We start from the raw sequence: 27,850 nt of genomic DNA, 5'->3' as shown, positions 1-27,850 counted from the left end.
TTTGCAAAAAGTATCACACAAAGCCATTTTTCCTCAGTTTTCCTCAACTATTACACATCTTTTCATTCCTCTAGTCCGAAGGCTTCCATCTTCAGTATTCCAGAAAAACTGTTCTTGTTTTGAAACAGGATTTCTCAGCATAGTAGATCAGACTGGCCTCAAACTTGGAGATCTGCCTGTCTCTGCCTCTGGAGTACTGGGAATAAAGGCACGCGCTACCATGCCCAGTTTGAGAGCTTGTTCTTAACAGCATATCTAAATTATATGCTATCACTACGGACACGCAGCTCTAGGCACTATAGCCAGTCTCTCTATGAAAGCCTTTTCTCTCTGAGCTTTCAGAACACAGTCTTTGGCTCATCGTCTCAGCCACCTCAGACCCCTAGCTCATTTATTTGTAGGTCCTTACTTTCTTCTCGTCCTACGTGTTGGAATCTCTCTCCTTCAAAACTGGCATGCGTAGGCTGAGCCACTTCCTTGCTAATGCCAGAGACCTTGGTTCTTTGCTATAACATTGTGCTGCTGACTTCCAGCCTCCAAATGTACTCTAGAGCAGAAATCAGCAAACATTTTCTGTAAGAAGACAGATAATAAATATTTGAGGCTTCTCAGACCATGTCATTGTTCCTGTAAGCCTCCCATTGTAACTCAAAAACGACCAGAAACAGATGGAGTCTGAGGAAAAATCAGTTTACACTGAGATTTTTATTTCATATAATTTCCATGTCACAACATATTACTCACTATTGGGGGTGTTTTGATTACTTAAAAATATTAGAATTATTCTCAGAAACTGTATCCCCAACAGTGAAATACATGCGTATCAATTCAACAAAATATGTACAAGGTCTATACAACAAAAACTACAAAACTGCCCAGAAAGAAGTCAAGAAGGTCTGTATTCAGAGAAAGGAAGACCAGGTATTGTCAAGAAAGCAGTTTGGCACAGGTTGATTATAGGTTTAAAGCATTCCAAACCAAATTTGATAAGGTTATGTATGGGCACTAAGCAAACTGATTATCAAACCAAATTTCAGAAGGTTATTTTTGGGCACTAAACAAACGAACTATCATACCCAGATGAACTAGCAAAGGACCAAGAATAGGCAAAACAGTACTGAAGGAGATCCAAGTTGGATAACTGACAGTTCCCAACACTGGTGTTACATGAGCAAAAAAGTCCATCAGGAGATCAGTGTGACAGAATGGAGATCCCAGAAACAGACCACACTAACAAAAATCTTGATCTTCAGTGAGGGAAGAAATGAAATGTGATAGAGTGTCATTCAGCGTCCAGGGCGGGTGGCCTGGGATCTACAGCTGGTGCGTAGGTCCAGGCACTGCTTTGTTGTAGATGAGAACAGACAGACCTTGAGATCAAAAGTCCCAAGGTCCCGTTTTTAACTCAGGGTGAGGCCCGAGGCCTGGGTGTTAGGCTAAGTTCCCAGTTTTACTGGGGGAGTTTAGCTCTTTTAGAATGCAATTGCTGGTATCAGATGGCAGTGGAATACACACACACACACACACACACACACACACACACACACACACACACACACGTATACATACATACAAACAAACCTAATGTGTGAGGGGAGAGTTTATATGAAAAATACACACATATCTATAAAACTAAATAAACAAATGTGACGTGTGAGAGGAGATCTGTATGAAAAATTTATATATATATGTATATACATATACATACACACACACACACACACACACACACACACACACACACACACACACACACACACACACACACACATATATATATATATATATATATATATATATATATATATATATATATATACGAGCTATACAGGCCTGTGATGACAACAAAAGTGTTACAGCCCTTCTTCTAGCTTCTGTGCTAAGCATGTCAGTTACCAGCAGTCAGTTCTTCCCCAGAATAAATGGAGTCTCAGATGGCCATGGTGGATGAATGGTGAGCATGACAGAGACCACACCAGCCACCCTTTATTTATAAACCATGGATAGTGGGGAGGGGTTTGTGGGTCATTGTATCTGATTCACTAAGGGCTAGAGGTGCTAGGATACTTAATCTACATACAGTGGCACAGTACCTCATTTACATGCGGTAGCACCAAGTCCTATCACAAGAAAGAAAACACAATACCTAATCATCCTATGGGTGAGGGAAGAACTTCTAGGTGTGATTGAAGGTCATTTGCTTAAGGCTAGGATCTCCTTAGCATAGGGTGGGTCTCTAGAGGAATCCCCAGGTGCTTGCTGAACAGGTTTCTTATCAGGAAAGGGTTGGGCCTGTAATCTTCCATGAGGTCTATGTAATGCTTCTTAGAAGATCTAGGGGTTCTGGGTTAGGGGAAGATGGAGCCCTACTGAGAAAGGGAGTCAGTCCCTTGTTGTGGACTGTCACCAGCCAGAGGCTAAGATCACTGGCTGTTCTTCCAAAGGTCCTGAGTTCAATTCCCAGATGAGATCTAGAGGCACATCCTTCCAGTAAGCCAGCTTTCTGAACTTGCAACAAGGAGAGTGCCTGCCTCTTGCTTGCATCAGACCACAAAAAAACTTGGGTCAAAAGGTGTCATTGACCTCCTCTTTTCAAAAGGACACGTCAAACCTGTCCCAGAGGCAGACCCCAGGAGTGCTCTGGGTACCTCTCCTGCAATTTACAGACCAGGGTTTTAAAACCAGGGTCCCCTAGTGTGTGTGTGGGTGCTCTCCTGTCTCTTCTTTTGTCCCATCCCCTTGTCCTTATTCCTTTTTTCTTTAAGCTTAATTTCAACACTTGTTGGGAGACAGCAAATAAAAACGTAGTTCTTTGTCTCCCAGCTGCCTTATGTTAGCTAAGTGCACTAGGCTACCCTGCACTTTTTCAAGCCCAGTGTGCAGGAGAACTCACTCCCACCTGAGTGGTGGGTGGCCACATTCACCTCCGTTTGACTCTCAGCCCTTTGCGTGGCTGGTTTGCAGGACAAGCCACCCCAGCCAGCTTCTCTGGAGCTTGAAGGAGTGGAGGCTGAGGGAAATCTCTGAGAGTAGACTCTATAGTCAACAAGATCCGACACCTTATAATAGAACAAACTCAGTCGGCTATCCAGATATGCCAGACTTGACCTCTCCAGCACTGCCCCACAATAATGGAAACAGAATTTCTTTCACTAATGATGCTAGTTGCACCTGGACATCCACCTGCAAAATCCAAGTCAAGTCTATGCAGAGATCTTACACCCTTCACAAATGTAAAACACAAGCCTAGAAAACTCACAGGACCTATTTATAATATAGGAGAAATTTTTCTATACGTAGTTGTATGTATGACAAAGACATTTTGAGGTTTTGTTTATTTATGTATTTGTGTGTGTGTGTGTGTGTGTGTGTGTGTGTGTGTGTGTGTGTGTGTGCATGCATTTGTGCACCCAGGAGCATGCATGTGTGTTCATGCCTATGTATGTACCTGTGTGCATGTACAGAAGCTAGTTAAGGATGTTGAGTAGCCTTATCTATTACTCTCCACCTTTCTCTTGAGGTAGAGTCTCTCTCTGAATTTAGGGTATGTGTTTTATAAGTTTGGCTGGAAACCAGCAAGTCACAGTGATCCTGCCATTACTTCCCTTCAGAGCTTAGATGCCCGGGTGCTTCCATTGGTGCTCGAATCTGAACCATGATACTAATGGTTATGCAATAAATTCCCTTAATCACTGAGCCATCTCTTCAGCCCACTCAAAATATTTTTAAAGACACAAAAATGTGGTTGCTGATAACCTGTATTTCACTGGAATTTAGAACTTGTCTTCTACGAAATGCAATCTAAAAAAAAAAAAAAAGCCACAGTTTGGAGAAAATGTTTATTAAATTATAAAAGAATATCATTCAAAATATTTGAAGAACTCAAAAATTCAATAATAAAAAATGCGTCATCTGATTTTTTTAAAAAAAGTAACCACAGGTGTACAGGGTGGATTACCAATAAAGATAGGTGGTAAGTATGCATGTGGGAATATATTCATATATTTCATTAGGCAAATGCAAATTAAAACAAAGGGTTGGCAGTTTCCTAAAGAAATATAGCACTTTTATCATATATATGCTCCTTGGTGTCTGCCCTGAAAATGGAAAGTTTATGTCTAAACAAAAACCTGATCACAAATATCCAGAAGCTATATTCACAATTAACAAAACATGAAGGTAGCAAAAATTAATTTCTATAGTAAATGAATGGATACCATAACGGTGAATGGAATGAGATGCTTCAGTGCTAGAAGAAATGGGCTGTCAAACTATGAAGAGACTTGCAGGAAATGCCGGTGTGTATTGCCAAGTGAAGAAAGCCAGTTTTAAAAGTCTGCTTGCTGTGGGATTCTAATTCCACGACATTCTAAAAACTTAAACTATGAAGAGAGTGAAAAGAGCTATGGCTTCCAGGAGTTAGGATGGGGAAGATGGGAGTGAATTAGCCAAGTACAGGGGATATGTAGGACATGGAAACTATTCTGTACGGCCTTACAATGTCAAATGCATGCCATCATGACATTATATATTTGTCAAAACCCATAGAATATAAAAAATATTCTGTGGGGAAAATGAACACTCCTATGGGCTTTGGGAGAAAAGGATATATCAATGTAGGCTTGTCAGTTAGAGCAAGTGTGCCATTCTGTGGGAGATGATGTATGGAATATTATACATGTGTGGAGAAAACATGTACATGAGAACTCTGTTTTTGTTGAATTTTGCTACAGGCAAAAACTGCCTTAAAAATACTAATGCTTAGCACATAATATACAAATGGATGTGATTAGACAGCTGTGCTCTGAGGGACGTACTTTACCACTGGAATGCTTGTGGTTTTCTCTGCTGGCTGTCTATATGGATGATACAACACAGACCCTGTTAAGTCACCCCTACACTTGAAAATTGGTGCCAAGGGGGCTGGAAAGATGATTCGGCAGTCAAGAGCAAATGGCTGTTCACCAGAGGACCCAGGTTTGGTGTCCAGCACTCGTGTGTGGTCAACCAACCATCTGTAACTCCAGTTCCAGGGAATCTGACCCTCTTCTGGCCTCTGCAGCACTGTATGCACGTGGTAAATAGACACATATGCAGGCCAAACGCCCACACACATAAAATAAAACCAAAGTAATCCTTAGCAAGAAAATTGGCATCAGCCAAAGCCAAATCCTGAGAGAGAAAGAGAGAGAGAGAGAGAGAGAGAGAGAGAGAGAGAGAGAGAGAGAGAGAGAGAGAGATTTTCACGTATTCATAGTTGAAATTCAGTGTTTTCTCTTTGATTTTGCCCCCATATTACAGAGCTGTTATGGAGAATCTGCCCCTGTGTTATAGTTGCCTGTCTCTGTTATGGAGAATCTGCCCTCTCCCATGTTGTGGAGTTGCCTGCCTCTGTTATGGAGAATCTGCCCCTGTGTTGTGGAGCTGCCTGCCTCTGTTATAGAGAATCTGCTCCTGTGTTATGGAGCTGGCTATGTTATGGAGAACCCCAGTTCCATGATAAAGCTGTGAGGGATGGAATCTACCATCTTCATCACACTTGAAAGAACACTGGTTATTAAATAGGTCTTAATAATTAATTTAGCTTTTCTTTTAACCTATAATGACCTTCATGTTTCATTATACTTTAATTTGCTACAACTGCTTTTTTCCCTTACAGTTAGAAACTATCAAAAATGTATTCTGCTTTTTCAGATAATTAGCCACATTTGTAAAGGTGATGTAAGTATGTATAATTTATCTTTACATTCTGTTAAATAATGCATCTTATTAATTTAAACATAATGAAGAAAACCATGTTGAAAATGACTAGCTGACAATACTATTAATCTCAAGGCCTTGAAATGCCAGAATAATTCTAATGAAGGAGGGATCATAAGAAAATGGAGTTTTCTGTATGCTGTGAAAAGACAAGTCATTCCCATCTGTCTGCAGGGTTTCTCAATCAAATCAGGCATTTCTGGCCAAGTGCCCCTCCAGAATCACATGGCCATTGGAGCACTACAACATCACAATGCCACGGGCTCTTCTCACTTAACTCAAGCACTGCGCTCCAGCGTTTATCCCGTTCCCTCTTCCAATGTAGTACGATGCATGAATATTTTCTGTTACTCCTGCAAACTGTTTTTGTGAGGTAGATACTATTGTAAGCACACATAAGGACACTGAGGAATGCTTGGAGAGTAAACCCTTAAGCATTCTTATCCTCACTTTAATTGTATTTTCTTCTTAAAAATCGAGTGTGTCTGATAGAGGTACCAAGAAATAGAAAATCATTCTCTTTAAACAAGGGCGCCACCTTGTGGATAAACAATCTTTGGTCAAATGTTTTAAAGCCAAAAGTAAATTTTATGTTCCATCTATATGACTTCTCTTATATAGGAATGCATCGTGCAAACGGCTTCATATGAATTGAATATCTGACCAGTAAATTTATTTATGCTCCTTTTTCTTAGTTTACCTGATAGATTATAATTTCATATTGTGTTAATTTGACATTTTTTTTCTAAACCATGTGAAACAATGAATTTCAATTGTCTGAATGGGAAACGTCCTCTCTTATTCTGGTAAATAATATTAGACCATATATAGCTTAAATTGCATGAGTCTTTGTACTAAAAAGGTGATTGTTTTCATGGATGAACTTGCAAACCTTATTTGTCTGGGTCTAATGTTATCACACCCCTAGCTTGCTCTATCCACAAAAATCAGAAGAAAGTAAACTGGTCTCCTCCTAAACAAGCGATGAGGACGTACCTTGAGGAACTGGAGATACAGTTTTTATTGAAGATAGTGAATCAGTTATTAAATCAGAAAAACAGAAATAAGGTCATACTGAAACTTTGCATAGGCATTTAAAGACAGTTGTTACCAGAAGCTAATCCAGGCAGCAAGGTAAAAAAATGGACGGGGATGGGGATGTGAATGTCTGATGGCATAGGCGCTGATGGATGAACAGGAACAACATGGAGTTGTGTGATGGCCCAGCTGAATCCTACATCTCAGGCCCAACCGACTCTCCCAGGGCCTCCTAGCTGCAGCATGCCATGCCCTGAGCAGAAGCCCAAACAGGCTCCACCTTTTTCCTCTTTCCCAACATCTTAGCTCCATCTCCTGGAAATGATGCTGTAAGGCCAGGTGCATGAGCCCTGTCTCAGTTTGGGGGTCATTTCTCAGAGATGCTGCAAATCAGCCCCTTACAGCCAACTATGCTCAAGGCATTGACCAAATTAGATGAAGTGTCCCAGAATGCCCTCCGGTATTTTGTCACACTGCTGGTACAGCACCACAAGCTGTACCAGGGCTTTGCCCTGGAAACCCCCGACTGAAGCAAAGAAGAAACAAAGGAAGAGCAGACATACAGACACACCTACAGGAAAGAAAGCTGGGATAGGATGGGGTGTGATTGCTGCTGTGCAGCACAGGTCAGGAACTTCAGCACTTTCATCATGCACAGCACAGGAGGAGCGGTTAGCTAGTCTGAAGAAGAAAGCCCTATAGGTGAGCAATCAAGCTACAGTCATCCGGGAGGAGGAAGCTACAGTTGCCAGTTTTTGCACACGCTACCAACATGGCCACTCAGAGTAGAGGAAGGCTTTACCATCCCTCTGAGCCTCAGCCAGGGAAAGGTTTTGTCACTCCGGTGGGACTGAGGCATGGGGTCCTTGACATGGCCGTGCCCTCATTAACCACACACTCACTCAGGACTTCAGCTCTTTCCATACTTGCTCAGGGCTTCCACGGCCCAGTGTTACCCGGCACACAGCCACTGAGTAAGTCCCATCCAGTTAGCAAAGACAAGAGAGAGAGCAGAGTCAGCATTTGGGAAGAGGAGTCATAGAGCATCTTTATTTGAGTGACCATGCATATCTCAGCTTCAGTAAAGATCTTTAAGCTTGGCTTGAGGTAGAGGAATGTCACTTAACCCAGGTAGCACTGTCTACTTCCTCATAGCCAAGTGTGACTTCTCTGTATTCTGCCTAGAGCTCAGGGATTAGTGGATGATGGACAGAGAATTACAAATTGTCCCTATGAACAAGGTGTTTGGTTCCACATTGATGGCTTCAGAACTTCTTTAGAAATCTGGAGGAGCCTGTGCTATGTCCCAGCCGGAGAAGCTGAGAGCCTCACTGAGAACTCTGCAGCTCATGCTGGCTTCTTCAAGATTTTTCCCCCCTTTGACACAGGAGCCCAGAGCACATGGCCTTATATTTCTTGCATTTCCTATGTCACTTTGCCTTGTTTGCATCTGTAGGCCGTTATGTGAGGAAGTTGTGGATGTGTCAGTCACATAGGTTAGCTCCCATACGAAGTGTGTCCTTAGCTCTCAGGGGACTACCCTGTCTTCCTGTATGTCGAGCTCAAACCCCATCCAGTCTGTTAGAATGCCAGACTAAATGTTGATGGCTATAATTTCTGAAGGACTTGAAGTTGGTTTTAGTCAACGTTTTATCACAGAAAAGGGCAAACGAACTAGAAAGTCGTGTAGAAAGTGAGTCTTTGAGAGCTCCTACTTTTAAAGTGTTTTACTGGCCAGTTCGTCAAGAAGGTGCCAAGTTCACTATACTATAGCGCACAAGGAGTTGAATCCCAGGTTATTCCTGCCCGAGTATAAATTCTTTGGGAAAATGGAGCAGAGAAGCCAGTCACTGAATGGCTGCAGGGATACTGACACATGCTGCTTGTTTCTACTAAGCGAAACCAGTTTTCCTGGCAGTTTCTCTATGCAAACCTTCTAAGGAACTTGGGGGCTTCTCTGTGATGAAGTTTCATTTAGAAAACTCTTATGTTATAATGAGAGGAGGAAAAAAGCCCACAGAACAAAAATAAACATCAAGGGCAAAAACAACTCCAGGTTGGGTTTCTGGTGTGAGGCCTTCTCAGTGAGCCCACTGCGCGTGTTCCACATACTACAGAATTTTCCTTTGCCTCTCTGTGATAGCTGTCTTCGTGTTTGGCCTTACCGCACTTTGGAGGTTATTACGAATGCCTGTTATGTGAAATGAGTGCAACTGACAGGGTGGGAAGGCTAAACTAACCTTTCTAATCCATCTGTTCCCTGTTCTGTGCCTTAGGCCATGCCTCTTCTGCAAGTCTGTTCTCAGTTCTTGCTCCTCTGATGGGAGAAGTACTCATTTCCTCAATGTCAGTCAAAGCCTCTTCCTTGAGAATTTGTGGAAATTTACATTTCTCTTCTGACTACAAGAAGAAAGAGCTGTTAAAAAAAAAAAAAAATCCAGAATGAGTGCTTGCATTTTTGGCCGCTGTGCCTAATTTTTTCACATATTTACCTCACTGTTCAAGAAATACATAAGTTATATCTCTTTTTCTCTTTTCCCATGTCAAAGTAATAAAATAAATTTTGAAAAAAGCACTGTGTAGAATCAACTACTTATCCAAACTTGTAGTTCAGTAAGCATCTCAGTATAGAGTGACAGCTATGCCTAGGCATTGTTCTTATGGGCTAGACACAGAACAGGGAAAAATTTCTTCTCTCCTGGAATTTGCATCCTCATGTGCAGAGAATCAGAAAACAATCAAATAAATGTGTACTATGTCAAGAGCCTGTAAGTGTCATGGACAATAAAGCAAAGGTAGACAGGAAATAATGGATATTTTGGAGTGATGTACTATTTACTACAGAATGGTCCTGGAAAGCCTAGTGGACATGGACAGTGTTATTCCGTATACTCCAAAAAATGAGTGAGTTTGTTAAGTATATTGCAAGCCATAGTGAAAGAAAAATAGCATGTAATAGTGAGTGTAGAAAATTATCAAGGAATAATTTTATTTTTTAAAAAAGAAGAATGATCCTAGGGTTTTAGCCTAAATAACTGCTATATTATTTGCTGCAACGGATGGCAGGTTTGTAAAAGAATTGGGTTGGTGAGTGGTAAAAAAGAGCATGCTTGGTTTTGGCTGCCCTCTAGACAGCCAAGAGGCCATGCTGAAGTGGCAGTGGGTGCCAGGACCTATCCGGCTTGAGTGATTAACCAACTGAGGCACTAAGAATGAAGGAAGGCAGACACATAGGTACATGTAAAGAAAAGCTGGGAATGAGTGGGCTGTACTCACTTGGATGGATGGTACCAACCTCCGCAGTAGCACAGAATCTCACTCTGGGTAGAAGTATAAAAAATAGGATGGGAAGAACCAAGCTGATGCCTTGAGGAAGATGATTCCAGGTAGAAAAGACTGAGTTGGTTGATAATATGAATCGAGGATGCAGGTTTCTTTTATTCAGTGGAACAAGGAGGCAGGGTTAACCAGTCTCAGTTAGAAGGGAGTGGTCTCGGCTGCAGTCATGGCAGGGGAGGAAGCTGTGGTCAATAGCTTTTGCACTCACTGGTCATTCATAAACACCAGAGGAGGCTTTGCCATGTCTCCAAGGCTTACCTGGAGAAGGCTTTGCCGCTCCCATGGGTCTGAGAAAATGGTGTCTTTGTAATGCCCACGTCAACAATGCTCATTTATTCAGGACTTCATCCCAGTATCCACAGTTGTATATGAGGGTCTGGGGTGTGGGGACAGAAGCAGATTTGAGTGTGGTCAGCATATAAATGTTGTTAATGCCATGCAGTGAGCAGAGAGACCAAGCTGTGGTCCTTTCTAAAGCACAGGGACTGGGAATGAGAACACTTAGAGAAGTAAAGAAAATCAAGAAAGACTATTGACCCAGAGGCAAGAGAGATGGCGTCATTTAGAGAAGTGGGTCCTCACCTTTGCTTACTGCCCCATGTGGACATGGCAGTGAATTGACAGTGGGTTTGGAGACAAAGATGTCCAGACTGAACAACTCAGCTGAGGCTGGACAGCTGTGACAGCACTACGGGCCTTTGTAGGAGTGAATTTCTCCATCGTGGTGTGTGTCTTTCTCGGATCTTTTTCAGTGGACTGGTAGCAGCAGTCAAATAGCAGCTTAACCAAAAAAAAAAAAAAAAAAAAAAAAGTAGATAACTGGTGCCACCAGATACTTGACTGTTCTATTTCCTTGTGATGTTCGTTACCTCATGAAAGCGATCACTGCCTCTTAAATAAAGAAGACCAGAGAAACAAAACTTACAAATGCAGAAGATGAAAGTTCATGGTTGTGTCGGGCTTGTAAGTAGAAAAATGCCCAACCCACTCTCATACTACCCACTACAGCAGATGCAACTGTTCTGACCTACAACACCTGCTCACTAAACTGTGATTGAAGTGAGAAGTCTGAAATAGACTGTGGAAAACTAAAGCTTATTCATTTTGCATTTAATGACTATGTTACAAAATGAATGTTGAGAGTCTACTACATTCTTTGAAAACGTTCATATTTTCCTACAAAAACAAAGGAACCAAGTAGAGGTTTGGATGTAGGGAAAACTGTTGGCCCATGTAGAAACAAAGGAATTTGTCTATTTGATGAGAGGGGGCCATCTTATGATAATTAGGATACAAAGAAAGGAACTGACATCATGGTCACAGTTTTAATTCAAATAAGTATGTGCAGTAGCAATCTAAATACTGTATGGCGCATTTATAAATTAAACAGTACCATGTCATTTTTTGAAATGTAGCTGATCACTTTCTCTTTATTGAAAAACAAAAACAGATTTTGTTGGAGCCAGGAGTGATCCAGGATGTGTTGGCAGCTGGCAGTCACCTACAGCTGTTGGAGCTTCTCAGTCTGTGTTCCCACTATCTCATCCAGGTATGTGTGCTAATTGCCCTTCATAATCCCTTGTCCTGAAGTTATAAACTGTGGCCTACCAACTGATGCTCTATGATAAAATTGTGTGTGTGTGTGTGTGTGTGTGTGTGTGTGTGTGTGTGTCTGCTCTCTGTGCTAATAGTTTCTTGAAGACACAGATAAGACGATCCTAGGAAGACAGCTGCAGTTCCCGTGTCCTCTCCTAGGCATGGATATGCTTTCCTTCCTCTCTGTCCACTCCGGGTACCCACTGCCCTCAGGTAGCAGCCTGATTCAGCATCCATACACGATCCTCCCCATAGCATCTTGGATTCTATTCACAGGCTTCCTCATAGGTTCCTAGGGAGTTAATACTAGGAAAGGCCCTAGTTGAAAAGAATGCTGCCTGTGGAAATGACCACAGATGCAAGAAAAGTTGACACCCATTGAAGTCACAGTGACACTAGTTAATGTATCATGGAGTCAAATGTAATTAATTATCCTGTGGACTACCACGGTGCTAAGGACTGGAAAATGAATGGGTGGGCTGTGCCTCCTTTCTCTGACTTGCTGGGTAGCTAGGAATGGCTCCATGAGAGATGGAAAGAAAATTCACATAACAACATGCTGTTGTGGATTTATAAATGTTTCACATTCATTCCTCACAACAAATTTGTACATTTAAAAAATAAATTGTCAGAGGCTTACAACGTACTTGGTTTGCTTGGGGCAATGTGGCTAGTGAGGCTGTACATCTTTGTAAACCCATTTTTTCCCTTGGGGTATAAACAGTAAGATGTGGGGTGGCTATGGAAGCCTCATGTCTCTGAGACTTTCATTTTACAAATGAAATTACATTTAATTAAAGTAATTCACTAACTTAATTTTGGGGAGTATCAAACAGTTTTATTCAGAAACTTAAGGATAAGGAGGGACTGAAAAGGCCCATGTGATCTGATGTCTTCAGTAGGGCAAATATTCTGGCATTCTTGTCATCAACAGCCTCTCTGTCTGTCTGTCTCTCTCGGTCCCCTCTGTCTGTCTGTCTGTCTGTCTTTCTCTCTCTCTGTGTTTGTGTGTGTGTGTGTGAACACATGCTTGCGTGCATACACAGCAAGTGTGTGTAGAGGTTACAGGATAACTTAAGAATACCATATTTTCCCTTCTACCATTTGTCCCATGGTCTCACTTCCCCTTGCATTTATTATAACATAATGACAATGAAAAGTAATTAAAATAAGAAATCTACAGCCGGGTGTGGTGGCGCATGCCCTTAATCCCAGCACTGGGGAGGCAGAGACAGGCGGATCGCTGTGAGTTTGAGGCTAGCCTGGTCTACAAAGTGAGTCAAGGATAGCCAAGGCTACACAGAGAAACCCTGTCTCAAAACAAAAACAAAAAAAACAGAAAAAACAAAACACCTATACCTGTCTATCTTCTATTCTATATCTTTGTGAGTATGACATAATATTAGTAATAAGAAAAAATCGTATTCTTACTTAATTACTTTGTCTTTCTTTCTCATCGTTTTTTCTAATTCTAAATTTGTCTAAATGTGCTGTAAATGGGTCCTTTATCATTCACTTCTGCTATCCATTTCGGAATTTTAAAAGCCCTTTCTCATAAGGCATCTTTTTTGTTTTGTTTTGTTTTGTTTTCTTAACAAACCTGGGAAACAGAAACCAGCTCTTTTCAAGGTGAAAGTGTGAGGAGTATCAGCACGTTCACCTAAGGAAGAATTTAAATGCAGTATACATTTATTTACATTTAACCTAACAGTAAATGTTTATTTTTATCTGGTTTTCCTTCCTTTTCTTCTCAATAGTTTTGGATGACATAGCAAAGCTGTTTCTAATTTCTTCTTGCGAGTTGTCAATGGGAACCATCCAGAAAGTCTACAAGTTGTCTTTCAGGAGCGTGTGTTTGGCTTTGAAATTGAAATTATTTTTATTTGATATTTCAACATCAAATACTACTACTTGAGCTTTAAGAAGCGGCACTGGATTTACTTTCCTACGGCAGATAATATTCAGTGACACATAGAAATTTGGTTACAGTGTAATAACTGTTGAGGATGACATAGAGATATATATCACCTTGTCTGTTTGTGTATACTTAGATGCTTTCTGTATAAATGAGAATTCCAGATGAACCCTGGAAGTCCATGAGCATTTTTCCTGCCCTGTCAGATGAATTTCTTAAGATCCCAATAGCTGTGCCCTTTGCAGCTGGACTCTTACATTTGTTTCATTCAGGTCAAAGTGCAGTTTGAATTAAATCACATTTTGAGAAAAGTTATTACTCAGGTTTTTTTTTTTGATAGTGCTTGGAACTCAGTGTTTGCACATATGTTGTCCTTTCCTTCTGTTATATGACCTCTGTCTTGTTATCAATGATTACTGCAAGATGTTGAACTTACAGAAGGAAACTGCTTGGATGGAAACTTAAGCCCTGTGTCCTTGGAAACAACAGTGCATCAGTCTTCCCAAGATATGTGTTGCATCTCTCAGGATAAAGTCATCGTATTAGGTCAACCTGCTTTTATATTGTATTATGTTAATGCAGCCTTTTAGAGTATTGCTCGACTGATTCTTTTTTCTTTTTTCTTTTTTTCTTTTAAGATTTATTTATATATCTTGTACACAGTATTCTGCCTGCATGTACACCTGCATACCAGGAGAGGGCACCATATCTCATTATGGATGGCTGTGAACCATCATGTGGTTTCTGGGAATTGAACTCAGGACCTTTGGAAGAGCAGCCAGTGCTCTTAACCTCTGAGCCATCTCTTCAGCCTGTTCAACTGAGTCTAAATGTCATATAGAATCATTTAGCTGAAAATATAAAAAAGGATTATACTTTCTTGTAAACAAAAACTCCCCAGTGCTTAAAATGTACCGAGAAGTGGTGCTCCATCATGTTATGTTAGTGTTTGCCATCCTTGTTTCTGCCTTTGTCCAGCTGGGATTTTAAAAATGATTGCCACTATGATATCTGCTATTAGTGTGTTGTCCTTCAATTTCTCTTGTTTCTCTGGTGAAGATGACTCTTCTAGGAGTCCCTATTCTTTATTCAGTACTCATTTCAACCTGTCTAGGGAGAACCCTTTGCAGAAGTGCCCTAAGGCTCCTCAGCCATTAGCAGAATCCTTGGTGACCTGTGACACATGAATGCGGATGCCCCATCCCACCCTAGTACCTACCCACCCTCACCCCAATTCCCACCCCACGTTTTCAAAAAGATCCACAGCCAAGGTCCAGTCTGAAATAAAATATAAGTGATTCTTTGTTATTTTTGAGTCGTGGATGGGTTCTGTGAAGTGTGTGGATGGCCTTGCTCTTCAGCATTCACGTTACCTGGTGTAAGGGGACACTGTTAAGGAAACCCCTGGAGATTTCTTCCTGAGTGACCAGCTAGACATGTCAGAGGCTCAACCTGTCCACTGCTTTACTAAGCTCTTTCTCACACTCTACTTGTTCCCAGCTAAATTCTGGACTTTGTTGTTGTTTATTTAAAATCTTAAAAACAGGGTATCCTGGACGTGCCTGTAACTGAGCAGTCCTCCTGCCTCAGCCTTCAGTGTGTTAGGAGTATAGGCCTGTATCATTGCACTCAGCCTTCCCAGCAGTTTCATATTAACTACTGAACTTTTCCTCATCCAGGTAGCCAGCTTCCCCTTCCTCTGAGTGCCACCAGGCCTCCCCACCAAGGGGAAGTGGTCAAATAGGGGGCACCAGAGTTCATGTCAGAGTCAGTCCCTGCTCTCCACACAACTGTTAAGAATGCACTGTCCATTTATTTCTATCTACTTTTTATTATTTAAAACAATTTAAATTTTTAAATATATTTTGATCATATTCTTCCCTTGCCATAAGTGCTTCCACATCCTTTCTCCCTACTTATACACCCAACTTCAGCTTCCTTCTCAAAAAACAAAAAACCCAATATAACAAAAAGAAAAAAGAAAACAATATAAAACATGACTCAAAAAGAAACAAATCAATCAAATGAACACCCCTCCAAATTGTGACCAGATTAAAAAAGCGCGCACACATACACACACACACACACACACACACACATACACACACACACAAACAAGCAAAACAAAACAAAATTACACAACAACAAATATGGAGTTCACTATATATTGGTCTACTAATCCTGAACATGATGCCCTGGACTGGTTGGCATACCATCACCAGTGTTACTCCATTGGAAAAAATTGATTTTCCATCTTCCAGCAAGTTCAAGTGACAGTTCAATTGCTGTCTTTATCCTAGTAGCTATACTTTCATTCATTCATTCATTCATCCATTTTTTTAATTTTTAATTTTTGATATTTTATTTAAATAATTTATTCAGATTACATCTCGATGGTTATCCTCTCACTTGTATTTTCCCGTTTCCCCTCCCCCTCCCTCTTTCACCCTATTCCCCTCCTCTAGACCTGTGACAGAAGGGGACCTCCTCCCCCATCATATGACCACAGCCTACCAGGTCTCATCCAGGTAGCCTGCTTCCCCTTCCTCTCAGTGGTACCAGGCCTCCCCACCAAAGGGAAGTGGTCAAATAGGGGGCACCAGAGTTCATGTCAGAGTCAGTCCCCACCCTCCACACAACTGTGGAGAGTGCACTGTCCATTGGCTAGATGTAAATAGGCGGTCTAGGTTTACTGTTTGCATTGTCCTTGGTTAGTACAGCAGTTTGTGTAGGCCCGCCTTGGTCCAGATCCGCCAGCCTTGATGGTCTGGTCTCCTTGTAGTGTTCCAGGACCCTGTGGGTCCTTCTATCTCCCCATTCTCCCATACCTCTCTCACCTGAAGCCCCAATAGCAAGTCCCAGCATCTGTTCCAATCCCCCACTGAGTGAAGACTCTGAGAGGACGTCCATGTTGGGCTAGTATCCAATTATAAGTGAGTATATACCATGTGTATCTTTCTGGGTCTGGGTTAACTCACACAGGATGATCATTTCTAGTTCCATCCATTTGCCAGAAAATTCCAAGATTTCTTTGTTTTTAAGAGCTGAGTAGCATTCCATAGTGTTTTAAAATAAGACATAAAATATAGTAAGTTAAAACCAAAACTAACATATCAAAGTTGAATAAGGCAAGACAACTCAATGGATGGAAAGAGCCCAGAAGGCACAAGAATCAGAGACCCACTCCTTCGCACACTTAGGAATCACCTAAAAACACTAAACTGGAAGCCATAATATAAGTAAGTGCATAGGACCTGGTGCAGGCCTGAGCAGGCCCTGTGCATGCTGCCTTGGTCTCTGTGAGTTCATGTGAGCCCTGCTCATGTTGATGTAGAGGGCCTTGTTTGCTTGGTGGTCTCCATTCTCTCTGGCTCTTACATTCTTTCTGCCTCCTTTTCCACAGGGCTCCCTGAGCTCAGAGGGGAGGGATTAGATGGCATCCTACTTAGGACTGAGTGTTCCAAGGTCTCTCACTCTCTGCATAATAGGTGGCTGCAGGTCTCTATATTTGGTCCCATCTGCTGCAGGAGGAAGCTTCTCTGATGATGGCTGAAGAAGGCAGTGGTCTAAGTCTGTAGCAGAATATAATTAGGAGTCATTTTATCACTACATTTTTTTTTTTTGGACCAGTGTTATTATACTCAGGCTCCTGGTCTCCCAAACAGTGTTGGGTATGAACTCCAGTAGATCTTAAGTCAGACCAGTTACTGTGGGTTACTCCCACAAACTTTAAGCCACTATTACCCTAGCATCTTTTGCCTTAGGTACACAATTGTAGATAAAGGTTCTGTGGCTGGCTTGGTGTCTATATTTCTCTTTTGATACCATGCAGAGTACCTTCCTGAACCAAAGACACTGGAACATACGGGTGAAGTCTCTGTGTAGGCACCAGATCACCATGTCCCTTTCAATGAGTTGTGTAGATGTGTTCAGCAATGGGGCCTTGCTGTCAGAGCCTGGGTTGTTTGGGAACTTCCATGAGGCCCCTTTGGCCAACAACCCAATTAGATGTAACCCTGGTTCTGGAAGCTTCATTAGGTGATGAGATGGCCAGTTGGGACTCTGTCTTACCCATTATTTGGTGATTTTATTTACATTGCCTTTATATTTGTATATATTTCAGGAAGTTTCTGCTGATTGAGGTTTCCATACTACCCCTTAAATATCCCTTATTTTTAGATGTCTCTCTACATATTCCGTCCCAGAACTCCCTCTCGTCTCCCCCTCCCGACTTGACCCCTCCCATTCTAGTCCCTACTTCCCTCTATCTATTCTATTTACCTTTTCTAATGAGGTCTATCAGGTCTTTCTAGTCCCTTCTCTATAGTTACAGTCTGGTTCTGTGGATCTTAGCTTGATTATCATTGACTTAACAGCTCTACATATAATATAACCCACGTATAAATGAATAGATACCATGTTTGTTTTTCTGAGTCTGGAATACATCACTCAGGTAGGTTTTATTTTTCCTAGTTCCATTGATTTGCTTGTAAATACATGATGCCATATTTTTTTTTTAACAACTAAGTAAGAGTCCATTGTGTAAATGTACCTCATTTTCTTTACCCATTCTTCTGTTGAGGGACATTTAGGTTGTTTTCAGTGGCTGGCTTTTATAAATATAGCAGCAATGAACATGGTTGAACAAGTGTCTGTGTGGTAGGATGAAGGGTCCTTGGATATGTGCTCGAGAATTGTAACTAGATCTTGAAGTAGTCCGATTCCTGTCTTCCTGAGGAATTACTACACAGCTTTCCACAGTGGCTGTAAGAGTTTGCACTTCCACCAGTAATAGATGATGTGCTTACTCCACCTCCTCATCAACATGAGCTGTCACTTGCTCATCTTAGCCATTGTGACAAGTATAAGATGGAATCTCAAAGTAGTTTGAATTTACATTTCCCTGATGGCTCAGGAACATTTCTTTAAATGTTTCTCTGCCATTTGAGTATCCTCTTTCATGAACTCTCTGTTTACATGTCTATCTCATTTTTAAAATTGAGTTACTTGTTTTCTTGAGGTCGAGCTTCTTAAATTCTTTATATATTGTGGATATTAGTGCTCTATCAGAGGTGAAGTTGGGAAAGATATTTCCCATCCTGTAGGCTGCAACTTTGTTGAAATGATGGTGTCCTTTGCTATGCAAAAGCCTTTTAGTTTCATGATGCCCCATCATTAATTGTCAGTCTTAGTGCCTGTGCTAATAGTGTTTTATTGAAAAAGTCTTTTCCTGTGCCACTAAGTTAAAGGCTTTCCCCCTATTTCCTGTTCTATCAGGCTTAGTGTGTGTAGATATATTTGGAGTTGAGTTTTGTGCATAGTGATGAGTATGAATCTAATTTGCATTCTTCTATATGTAGCAAACCAGTTGGACCAGCACCACTTGTTAAAGATGCTGTCTTATGTCCAGTGTGTATTTCTGGCCTCTTTATCAAAAATTATGTGTCCATATGTGTGTGGATTTCTGTATGAGTCATCAGTTTGATTCCATTGTCACCGTGTCTGTTTTTGTGCCAATACCATGCTGTTTTTATTTCTATAGCTTTGTGGTTCAACTTGAAGTTGAGGATGGTAATGCCTCCAGTAGTTGTTTTTTATTGTTGTTGTTGTTATTCAAGATTGTTTAGCTATCCTGGGGTTTATTTTTTTTATGAAGCTGAAAATAATTCTGTAGTGGATGTACACATGTTTTTGCTTTGATTCCAAGTGTGGGATATGTAATGGATGTGAACATGGTTTTGTTTTGATCCCAAGTGTGGGATGGGAAACAGATTTATGAGAGAGCAGGTGATGCTTATCCACTAGAAGACGAACAACCTCATACAGGGGTTTGGTTTTTGCCAGCTGAAACACGGACATACATACATATACATATGTGTATATATATACATATACATATACATACACACACACACACACACACACACACACACACACACACACACACACTTTTTGGGTCTTGGTATTGTTTGGCTGTTCGTTGCTCCGTTTCGAGACACTCCTAGAGAGAACTGCTGAGGAGAACGCTTTGGGGCTCCGGGTTCTGGCTGCTGTTCCAGGTTCCAGCAACAACTTTGGTTGAATTGCTGGTCTGTTGAAATCCTCCCAATTACACCAGGGCAATCTCTCCCAGGAACTGAGTCCAAAAATGTCTACTTCTCCTGTTCCCATTAACCTCTTTTCTCTCCTATCTAGGCTAGGACGGTCGGAAGGGAGGTATAAGCATTAAAGAACTTCTTATAAAGTAGGTTTGGAAAAGGTCGAAGCCTTCATTATTCTTCCAAGATCTGTGAAGAATTGTGTTGGAATATTGATGGGGATTGCATTGAATTTGTATATTGCATTTGGTAGGATAGCTGTTTTAATTATGTTAGTCCTACTGACTCATGATCATGGGAGATCTTTCCATGTTCTGATGTCTTCTTAAATTTTTTCTTCATTTACTTGAATTTTTCATACAAAATTTTCACTTGCTTGGTTAGAGGTATCCCAAGATAGTTTGTATTATTTGAGGCTGTTATAAAAGACCTTGTTTCCCTGAGTTCTTTCTCAGATTGTTTGTCCTTTGTAAGTAGGGGGGCTATGGAGTTTTCTGAATTGATTTTGTAACCGGTTACTTCTCTGAAAGTTTTTATCAGTTACAAGAGTTTCTGAGTGGAATTTTTCAAGTCACTTATGTACATTATTATATCTTCTGCAACTAAAGATACTTTGACTTCTTCCTTTTCCATTTATATCACTTTGATCTCCTTCAGTTTTGTATTACTCTAGCTAAGACATTAAGTCCTATATTGAATAGGTGTGGAGAGGGAGGACAGCCATTTCTTGCTCCTGATCCCTGCATCTCTGTGTTAAAGCCTGTTTGATCGTGATGGATGGTCATTTTGATGTGTTCTTGGAATTGTTTTTAGTGTATTTTATTGATTATTTTTGCATCAATGTCCATGAAGGAAATTGGTCTGTAATTCTCTTTTTATTTTTATTTTTTTAAGATTTATTTATTTATTATGTATGCAGTGCTTTGTCTGCATGTACACCTGCAGGCCAGAAGAGGGCATCAGATCACCTTATAGATGGTTGTGAGCCACCATGTGGTTGCTGGTGATTGAACTCAGGACCTCTGGAAGAGCAGTCAGTGCTCTTAACTGCTGAGCCATCTCTCCAGCCCCCATTCTCTTTCTTTGTTGAGTCTTTGTGTGGTTTGAGTATCAGGCTAACTATGGCCTTGTAAAATGAATTGGACATGTTTATATGTTGTGCAATATTTAGTGAGTATTGGCATTAACTGTTCTTTGAAAGTCTAGTAGAATTCTGTTCAAAAACCAATTGGCCCTGAGGTGTTTTTCCCCTTCTATTTCATTATGAGTTATATACAGGTCTGTTTAAATAGTTTACTTGGTCTTGATTTAACTGTGGTAAGTGATATGAATCAAGGAAATTATCTATTTCTTTTAGATTTTGCAGTTTGGTGGAGTACAGGCTTTTAATGTGTGTTCCTATGATTCTCTGGATTTTCTTGGAGTCTGTTGTTAGGCCCCTCCCTTTATTTCTAATTTTGCTAATTTGGCTCTTCCTTATCTTCTTTTTAGTTAATTTGGATAATTATTGTTCAGTAAATGTAAGATTTGATTTTCTCAAAGAATAGACTCTTTGTTTCATTGCTTCATTTTGTTTGTTTGTTTCTATTTCATGGATTTCAGCACTGATTTGATTATTTCTTACCATCTGTGGTTTTCTTGGGCAGAGAGAGTATGATTGTATTTGTTGCTGTTCTAGAGCTTTCAGATGTGCTGTTAAGTTGTTAGTATAAGATCTCTCCATATTTTCCTGTAGGCAATTAGTACAAAGCCAGACAGAACAACCTTCACTCTTTAGGTGTGGTGTGTGTTCATTTTCATTGACTTCTGGCAAGTCTTTAATTTCTTTTGTGAGCTTCCTGTTGTTTCTGTTTTTGTTGATATCCATCTTTAATCAGTTGTGGTCAGATAGGATGTAAGGTATTTCAGTTTTCTTGTGTCTCTTGAGACTTACATTGTGCCCCAGTATGTGGTCAGTTTGGGTGAAATGTTCTGTAAATATCTGTTGAGTTCAGGTGGCCTTTAACATCAGCTAGCGTCATCATTTCTCTGTTCTGTTTTTGTCTGGTGGCTATCTATTGGTGAGAGTGGGGTGCTGAAGTCTCCCAGTACGTATCATATTCATAAATGCCTTGCGTAATGCCACATATCTGCATCACAAGAAATACCCTTTATGAATATGACAGAGGTCCTTAAAGAAGAAACAAGTCTCCTAAAGAAACCTATGAAAGCCCAAACACTGGAATGAGACCATTAAAACCACTCAAGACGCGAACGTGTTTCAGTCTGTTAGAGTATTCGGGGTTGTGGTAGGGCTGCTGGGCTCTAGTGAAACGTGCTGTCCTGGCTGGTTTTTGTGACGGCTTTCAGGTATCCAGGACTGGGAACAGATGACTATCTGGTCTTGTCTTTCCTGGGTGTGTGTTTTGTTCCTTGGGTTTTGTTTCCTCTCTGATTCATAGGAGAGTTTGATATCTGTGTTGCCTATAGGAAAATCTTATGAGGTCCTGATAGCTGTGGCACTGATGTTTCCAGGTAAATGTGTGGTTGGGGGGAGGGGTATTACGAGCTGACACCTAGGAATGGGCTGGGGCCAGTGGAGGGGCTTCAAAAGAGGAGGGAACGAATGGTGTTCCACCAGGGTCTGCTTATTTTGTCCCTTGTGAATGTGGCCAAAGAGTGGTGAGATGCCAGAGCAGAAGGTCTGCTACAGAGCTGTAGATGAGACTGGGAGATTAGACTTGGAAGAATGGAGGGAGAGGTAAAAATTTGTTCTTAGCCTACTTGCTTTTCCTGGTTAGAGAGGTTTCCATGGAGTGCCTGCCTACTGAACTGGGGGCTTGGACAAAGCAAGGTGTGAGGGGAAGGAAGTTTGGAGGGGGAAGATCTGTGTGATAGACTGGAGATGGGGGAAAGGGGGATAGAGACGCTATAGTGGGTGTTCTGCTGCAGAGCTGGAGATAAGACATGGGGATTTGACTTGGAGGAGCAGAAAGAGAGGTGAGGATCTGCAGCTAGCCTGCCTGCTTCCCTAGCAAGAGTGGCCTGAAGATATCGGAGGCTGGGACAAAGCAGTAAGCCACGGGAGGGGTGTTAGTGGGGTCCACTTAACATGAGGTTGTGAGGAGGCTGCCACAGGTGTTTTGCTGCAGAGCTGGGGATGAGGCTGGGGTACTGGACTTAGAGGAATGCAGGGGGAGAACTGGCTTCTCTGGTGGGAGTGGCCTGTGGCGTCCCAGGGAGTGACTACTGGAGTTGGGAGCTGGGATAAATCAAAGAGAGAAGAGAGGTTTGGAGGGTAAGGTCTGTATAGTCCACTAGAGATGGAGACAAGGGGGAAGGAAGGGGAGGCCTCAGCAGGTGGTGTGCTGGATTACTAGGGATGAGACTGGGTTGGATTTGGAGGAGCTGAGGGAGAGGTGAAGATCTGGAGTTTGCTTGCCTATTTTCCTGACCAGGGTGGTCTGTTGATTTCCATGAAATGCTTGCTGGAGCTTTCCCACCTAAATATCTCATCACTAGTTCAAGCTTTATATACTATAATGTGCTGTGAGGGTTCTATTGATCTGCTTGTTATTTATAAATGTGGGTGCTGTTTCAGATGTCCAGTTTTAGAGCCAGCTGCACAAATACCTCACACCTGGGTCTGTTACCTACCGCTGAAATTATTTCCTTTTTGTTAGACACTCACTGCGCTTGCTAAAAGAATGACTCCTAAATGAGTTTGTTTGTTTCTAGCCTCTTGCCATGCCAAGCCATATTCCCTGGAGTATCATTGTCTCTCCCAGGGAAGGGAGCCAACAATTGCTAACAGCCTGCTAGTGCTTAGCATTTTGTGAGGACTCATATTTCCAGTCTGCTGAGTAGCTCTTCAAGTCTGTTTTCTTCCTACAGATGGAGGAGTTTAAACTGTCTGTCTGTCTATGTCTGTCTGTATATATGTATGTATGTATGTAGAACTAGTATGTAGATTTAATTTAGAAATAGCCTCTAACTACCTGTTGGTATATCTCTTAGCTAACCACCAAACTTCTTTATTCTTATCTCCATGGCTGGACCTATACCTCCTCAGTCTTCTCCCAGCCAAATTGTCCTTTACAGCATCCTAAGTCAGATGTTATACATGGGGACTTACCATTAGAGAAGTCCTGGGAATAGGAGAGCCCCTGCAGCAGGCAAAGGCTTTCAGTTCTTTTTAAACTTATGCCCTGGTGGGAAGGGTGGACAAACACAGATGCATAGGCACCACCACCCCCACCGCGAACACACACAAACACACCTTCCTCTGCTGAGAATTGCATCGGTCAAGGATATTAACCATGGACTTATGTTGTGTCCCCTGAAAGTGACCCACTAGGAGCTACATGGTTTGCCAAGGTGCCATCTTTTGTCATTATCCCTCAGAAGGGAGAAAATTCTGTAGGATCTGTGCCTCTCGCCACGGTGATACATCCTATTGCCAAATTAATAGTAACGTCCTTTGTTTCACCAGGAATCATAGCTGTTATAATGACACCCAACTAAAATGCTATAATAAAAAGAGCATCCTGCAGGCCCTTACAATAAGACCACCAAAGCAGTGTAGGAACAGACGGCCAGTACCTCTTCGTAGGCAGCAGGTGGCAGTGTGAATCCACCAAAATTCGGTAGTTCGGTTAAAGCAAAAAATCAGGGGGAAAATGGAAAGAAAAATTATTTATTTTGCTACATATTAGTCTTCTGACCCAATCAGTAAAAAAGTCATTATTCACACCACACTGGGCAATATGCATTGTAATTTTTAACAAATAATAGGAAACTGTTAATGTGTTCACAGGAAATGCAGTTTTGTCTCGGGCTTCTATGGTCATTTATCACCGCACTTTGTGAAATCACTCATTTGTTCTAATTTGAATGTAAATGACTCTAAGGTTTTACAAATAAGGTGACAGACTCACATAAATGTAATTGCAGGGTTCATCTCCTTCTTTTTATATATCACTCATTAGGTTATGAATTAAATACATCGTATTAAACCAGGGGCATGTCCAATGATGATATTGTAATGGCAAATTACTCTATGCTATTAGAGGTGTATTTTTTATTCATGGACATTAATTTGTCATTAAGCGGCATTAGTTTAGCACTTTTATGTGAAAGACGTGACCTGCAAGAGGAGACAAGCTGCTGGGTTCTGAGAGAAGAGGACTCAAGGGGCATAGGTAGAGCATTTTATCTCTACAGGGTATTTGTTTCTTGTTTGTTTTGTTTTCTTCTTTTACAAACATTGCATAAGTCACTTTCGTAGCCTGAAGTTGTTCTCTGTAGAGTACTCACACCTGGGTAATCTAGTAAATAAAGCCTAGGTTCTTGCTGCTAGTCTTTGGATAGCTGAGAACTAACCTGGAGAGAATCTTTTGGGGGTGATGACAGCTCCCCACTGCATGCCCATCTCATTCCCTATACATGCTTATTCACCGTCCTCCATCTTCATTTAGTCATACGCTGAATGACCTATGCAGAAGACGAGGCATTTTTTTTTTTCTCTTTGGTGAAAGTATGAAGATTTAAAGAATTTTATTCCCCAATGAAGGTTTTGGGTAATTTTGTCCCGCTTTTATAAATAGCAGTCTTGTGGTTTCTCTTTTAATTACGAAATGATTTTTCTAGTTCTAACATCAGGACGCGCTGATCTCAGAGAACCAGTCTCTAAGACTAACAAACACTTCAGGTAGCATTTAAATCATACCCCACAGGGTTCAGTATGCCTAAAAATGCCTTTGCTTGCTTTTGCTCTGGGAGGTCTGGGGACAGGATTCAGGACCTCACCCTCCACCAATTTCAGATTTCCCTTCCCTTCCTCCACATTACATACTCAGTAAGTGTTGAGCAGACAGAAGTTATCTTCATTCAGTAGTTTTTACCTGCTTTTTAATATTAATGTTAAATAGTGGTATGAAAATTGTATAAGCAGTGTTCTATTACTTTTACCTACTGAATATATTTTGTTCAATTGGAAATACTTCCTACTGTGACTGAACTTGACAGTGAGGAGCTTATATATTTTTCAGTGTTATAATGGATTATTAGTTTTTAAACTAAATAATGTGGCAATGACTTATTGGAGAATTTCTCTTCTAAACATGAGTTATAATTTTAATTATTAAATTAGCAGTATTGCCTGAATATATAATGGATATTCTGTAGAAAATAATTTATCCTCAAGGTTGAAAAGTTATAACCCATACTCATTTTTCTCTAACACTGAGCTATTTTTTTCTATTAGAGAAGACAAATGATTATGCCCACATATATATTTAATATGGCCGTAATCCAGTACACTAACTGCATGCCATTCCATGCTTCCTATGTGTTTGGAGCATATTAAAGTATAACTTTTGAAAAAGATATTACAAATAGCTTAATCTTTGGATTCTTTTTCAGTGAAAATGATTAAGAAGGCTATAAATGTATCAAATCCAAGCCATCACCAACTACTAATTATTTTTTCTAAACAAGAATAATTGCCACCTAGCACAGGTGATCTAGAATATCAGATTTGCCAAACAGCATTCATATTTGGCTCCAGAAATGCATCATAAGATCTTCAGTAGTCATTTCAGGATCCCAATTAATTTTTTTATATGCTATTGTGTTGGCTTTCATTCTCAAAGCCCACAACAAAATATGCCAACAAGTGACAGGCCTAAGGCATGCTGTCCGCTAACAGAGTCATTTCAGCATTTTAATTTTTTATGTTGGTAATCTAGGATTAATTGTATCTTCTTTGTGAGTTTTTAGAGAGAGGAAAGAAATCTTGAAGGATTTTTTTCAATTATCTATAGTTTCCATTTTTAAGCTAACTATTGTGATCTAGGCAAGAAACAAAACCCCAAAATACCCATCCTGGCCCAAAATCTGATTTTGTGCATGTATTTTTTTTCTTAAAAATTCTTCTAATGTCTTATGGATTCTGTAGTTCAGAACTAACAAATGAAGCAACCAAATATGTCCCTCACATTCTTCCATCGTTACTACTTGAAATCAGGGGGGTTAAAAGGACATCGTGTTTCCTTTGAGATACTCACTTTCGAAACCATCTTCCCACTATAGTGTTTCCACTCAATGAGATGTGTGCCCTCTTCTCTGAAACTCAAACACCTTTGGCTTTTTATTGCAGCCCTTGCCTCCTGTGTTGCCTGTGGCTTCAGTTTCTCTACCAGCGAGGTGGGAGAAATGTCTCTTCGTCTCCTGTTACGACAACAGCTCTCTTCTTTTCTTCATTGCCAAACCGATGCTGGTGTCTGCGCTTTCTTATCTTTTGTGGCACATCTTTCACAGTAGCTAAGCACAAGCCTCTATGGCCTTTGATACCAGCCCTGTGTTCTCCCTTACATATCCCTTTTCTTTCTTTCTTTCTTTCTTTCTTTCTTTCTTTCTTTCTTTCTTTCTTTCTTTCTTTTGTTTTCTTTCAAGACAGGGTCTCCCTGTCTGGCCTTGGCTGTTCTGGAATCGCTTTGTAGAGCAGGCTGGCCTTGAACTCACAGCAATCAGCCTGCCTCTGCCTCTCTGTGTGCTGGGACTGCAGACATGTGCCACCACACCTACCTCACATCCCTTTTCCCTATCCTGGTTCCCCTTCTTTTCACTTTCTTTACTAACTCTTCTCTCATCCTCCCGAGGAGAGGAATGCTATATCCCCATCTCTTCTGCTCAGTGCAGTTGTCTTTCCTCTATGGAGGTCGGCCATGTGTTCTGTTAGCATTGCCCCTGGATTCTCTACCTTCTGTTCCAGGCTGTCGTCATCCAGTCCCTCGTGCTTGCTCTTCTCCATTCTGTTAAGGCACTGTCATTCTTTTAGTTACCCCAACCAGAAACCTTGGTCTTTAGAATTTTAAGTTGTCAGAGTATTTGACATGGAGACACTCCTCCACTGGTATTTTTTTTTTCCTTCGTCACATGCCTTCAGTCACCCAAACTAGAAATCTTAGACTGCTCGATGAATTTGTGATTCTGGCTCAACTTTACTGATTTGGCCTCTTAGATAGTTCTCAAACGTGCTACCTGGTCTTCTGGTTGGCACTTACATCACTGAGGTCTGCATTTTTTCCCTTGGACTCTTTTGCAGTAACTCAACCCTACTCCC

At 41.0% G+C, this 27,850-nt stretch overlaps 1 protein-coding gene across 5 annotated transcripts in view; it reads left to right on the top strand.

Moving 5' to 3' along the window:
• Klhl32 (kelch like family member 32) overlaps window positions 1-27,850 on the top strand; it is a 230,474-nt gene that overhangs the window by 115,677 nt on the left and 86,947 nt on the right. For all 5 annotated transcript variants that reach the window (XM_051160928.1, XM_051160908.1, XM_051160936.1 and 2 more), the window contains one exon: window positions 11,588-11,686. In XM_051160928.1, coding sequence (XP_051016885.1) covers window positions 11,588-11,686 — 99 coding nt within the window. The remainder of the gene's footprint in view (window positions 1-11,587; window positions 11,687-27,850) is intronic.

This window comes from Acomys russatus, chromosome 2 (assembly GCF_903995435.1).
Source record: "Acomys russatus chromosome 2, mAcoRus1.1, whole genome shotgun sequence".
Classification (NCBI taxonomy): domain Eukaryota; kingdom Metazoa; phylum Chordata; class Mammalia; order Rodentia; family Muridae; genus Acomys; species Acomys russatus.
The sequence above is the reverse complement of the archived record's forward strand: the minus strand, read 5'-3'. Positions and strand labels throughout refer to the sequence as shown.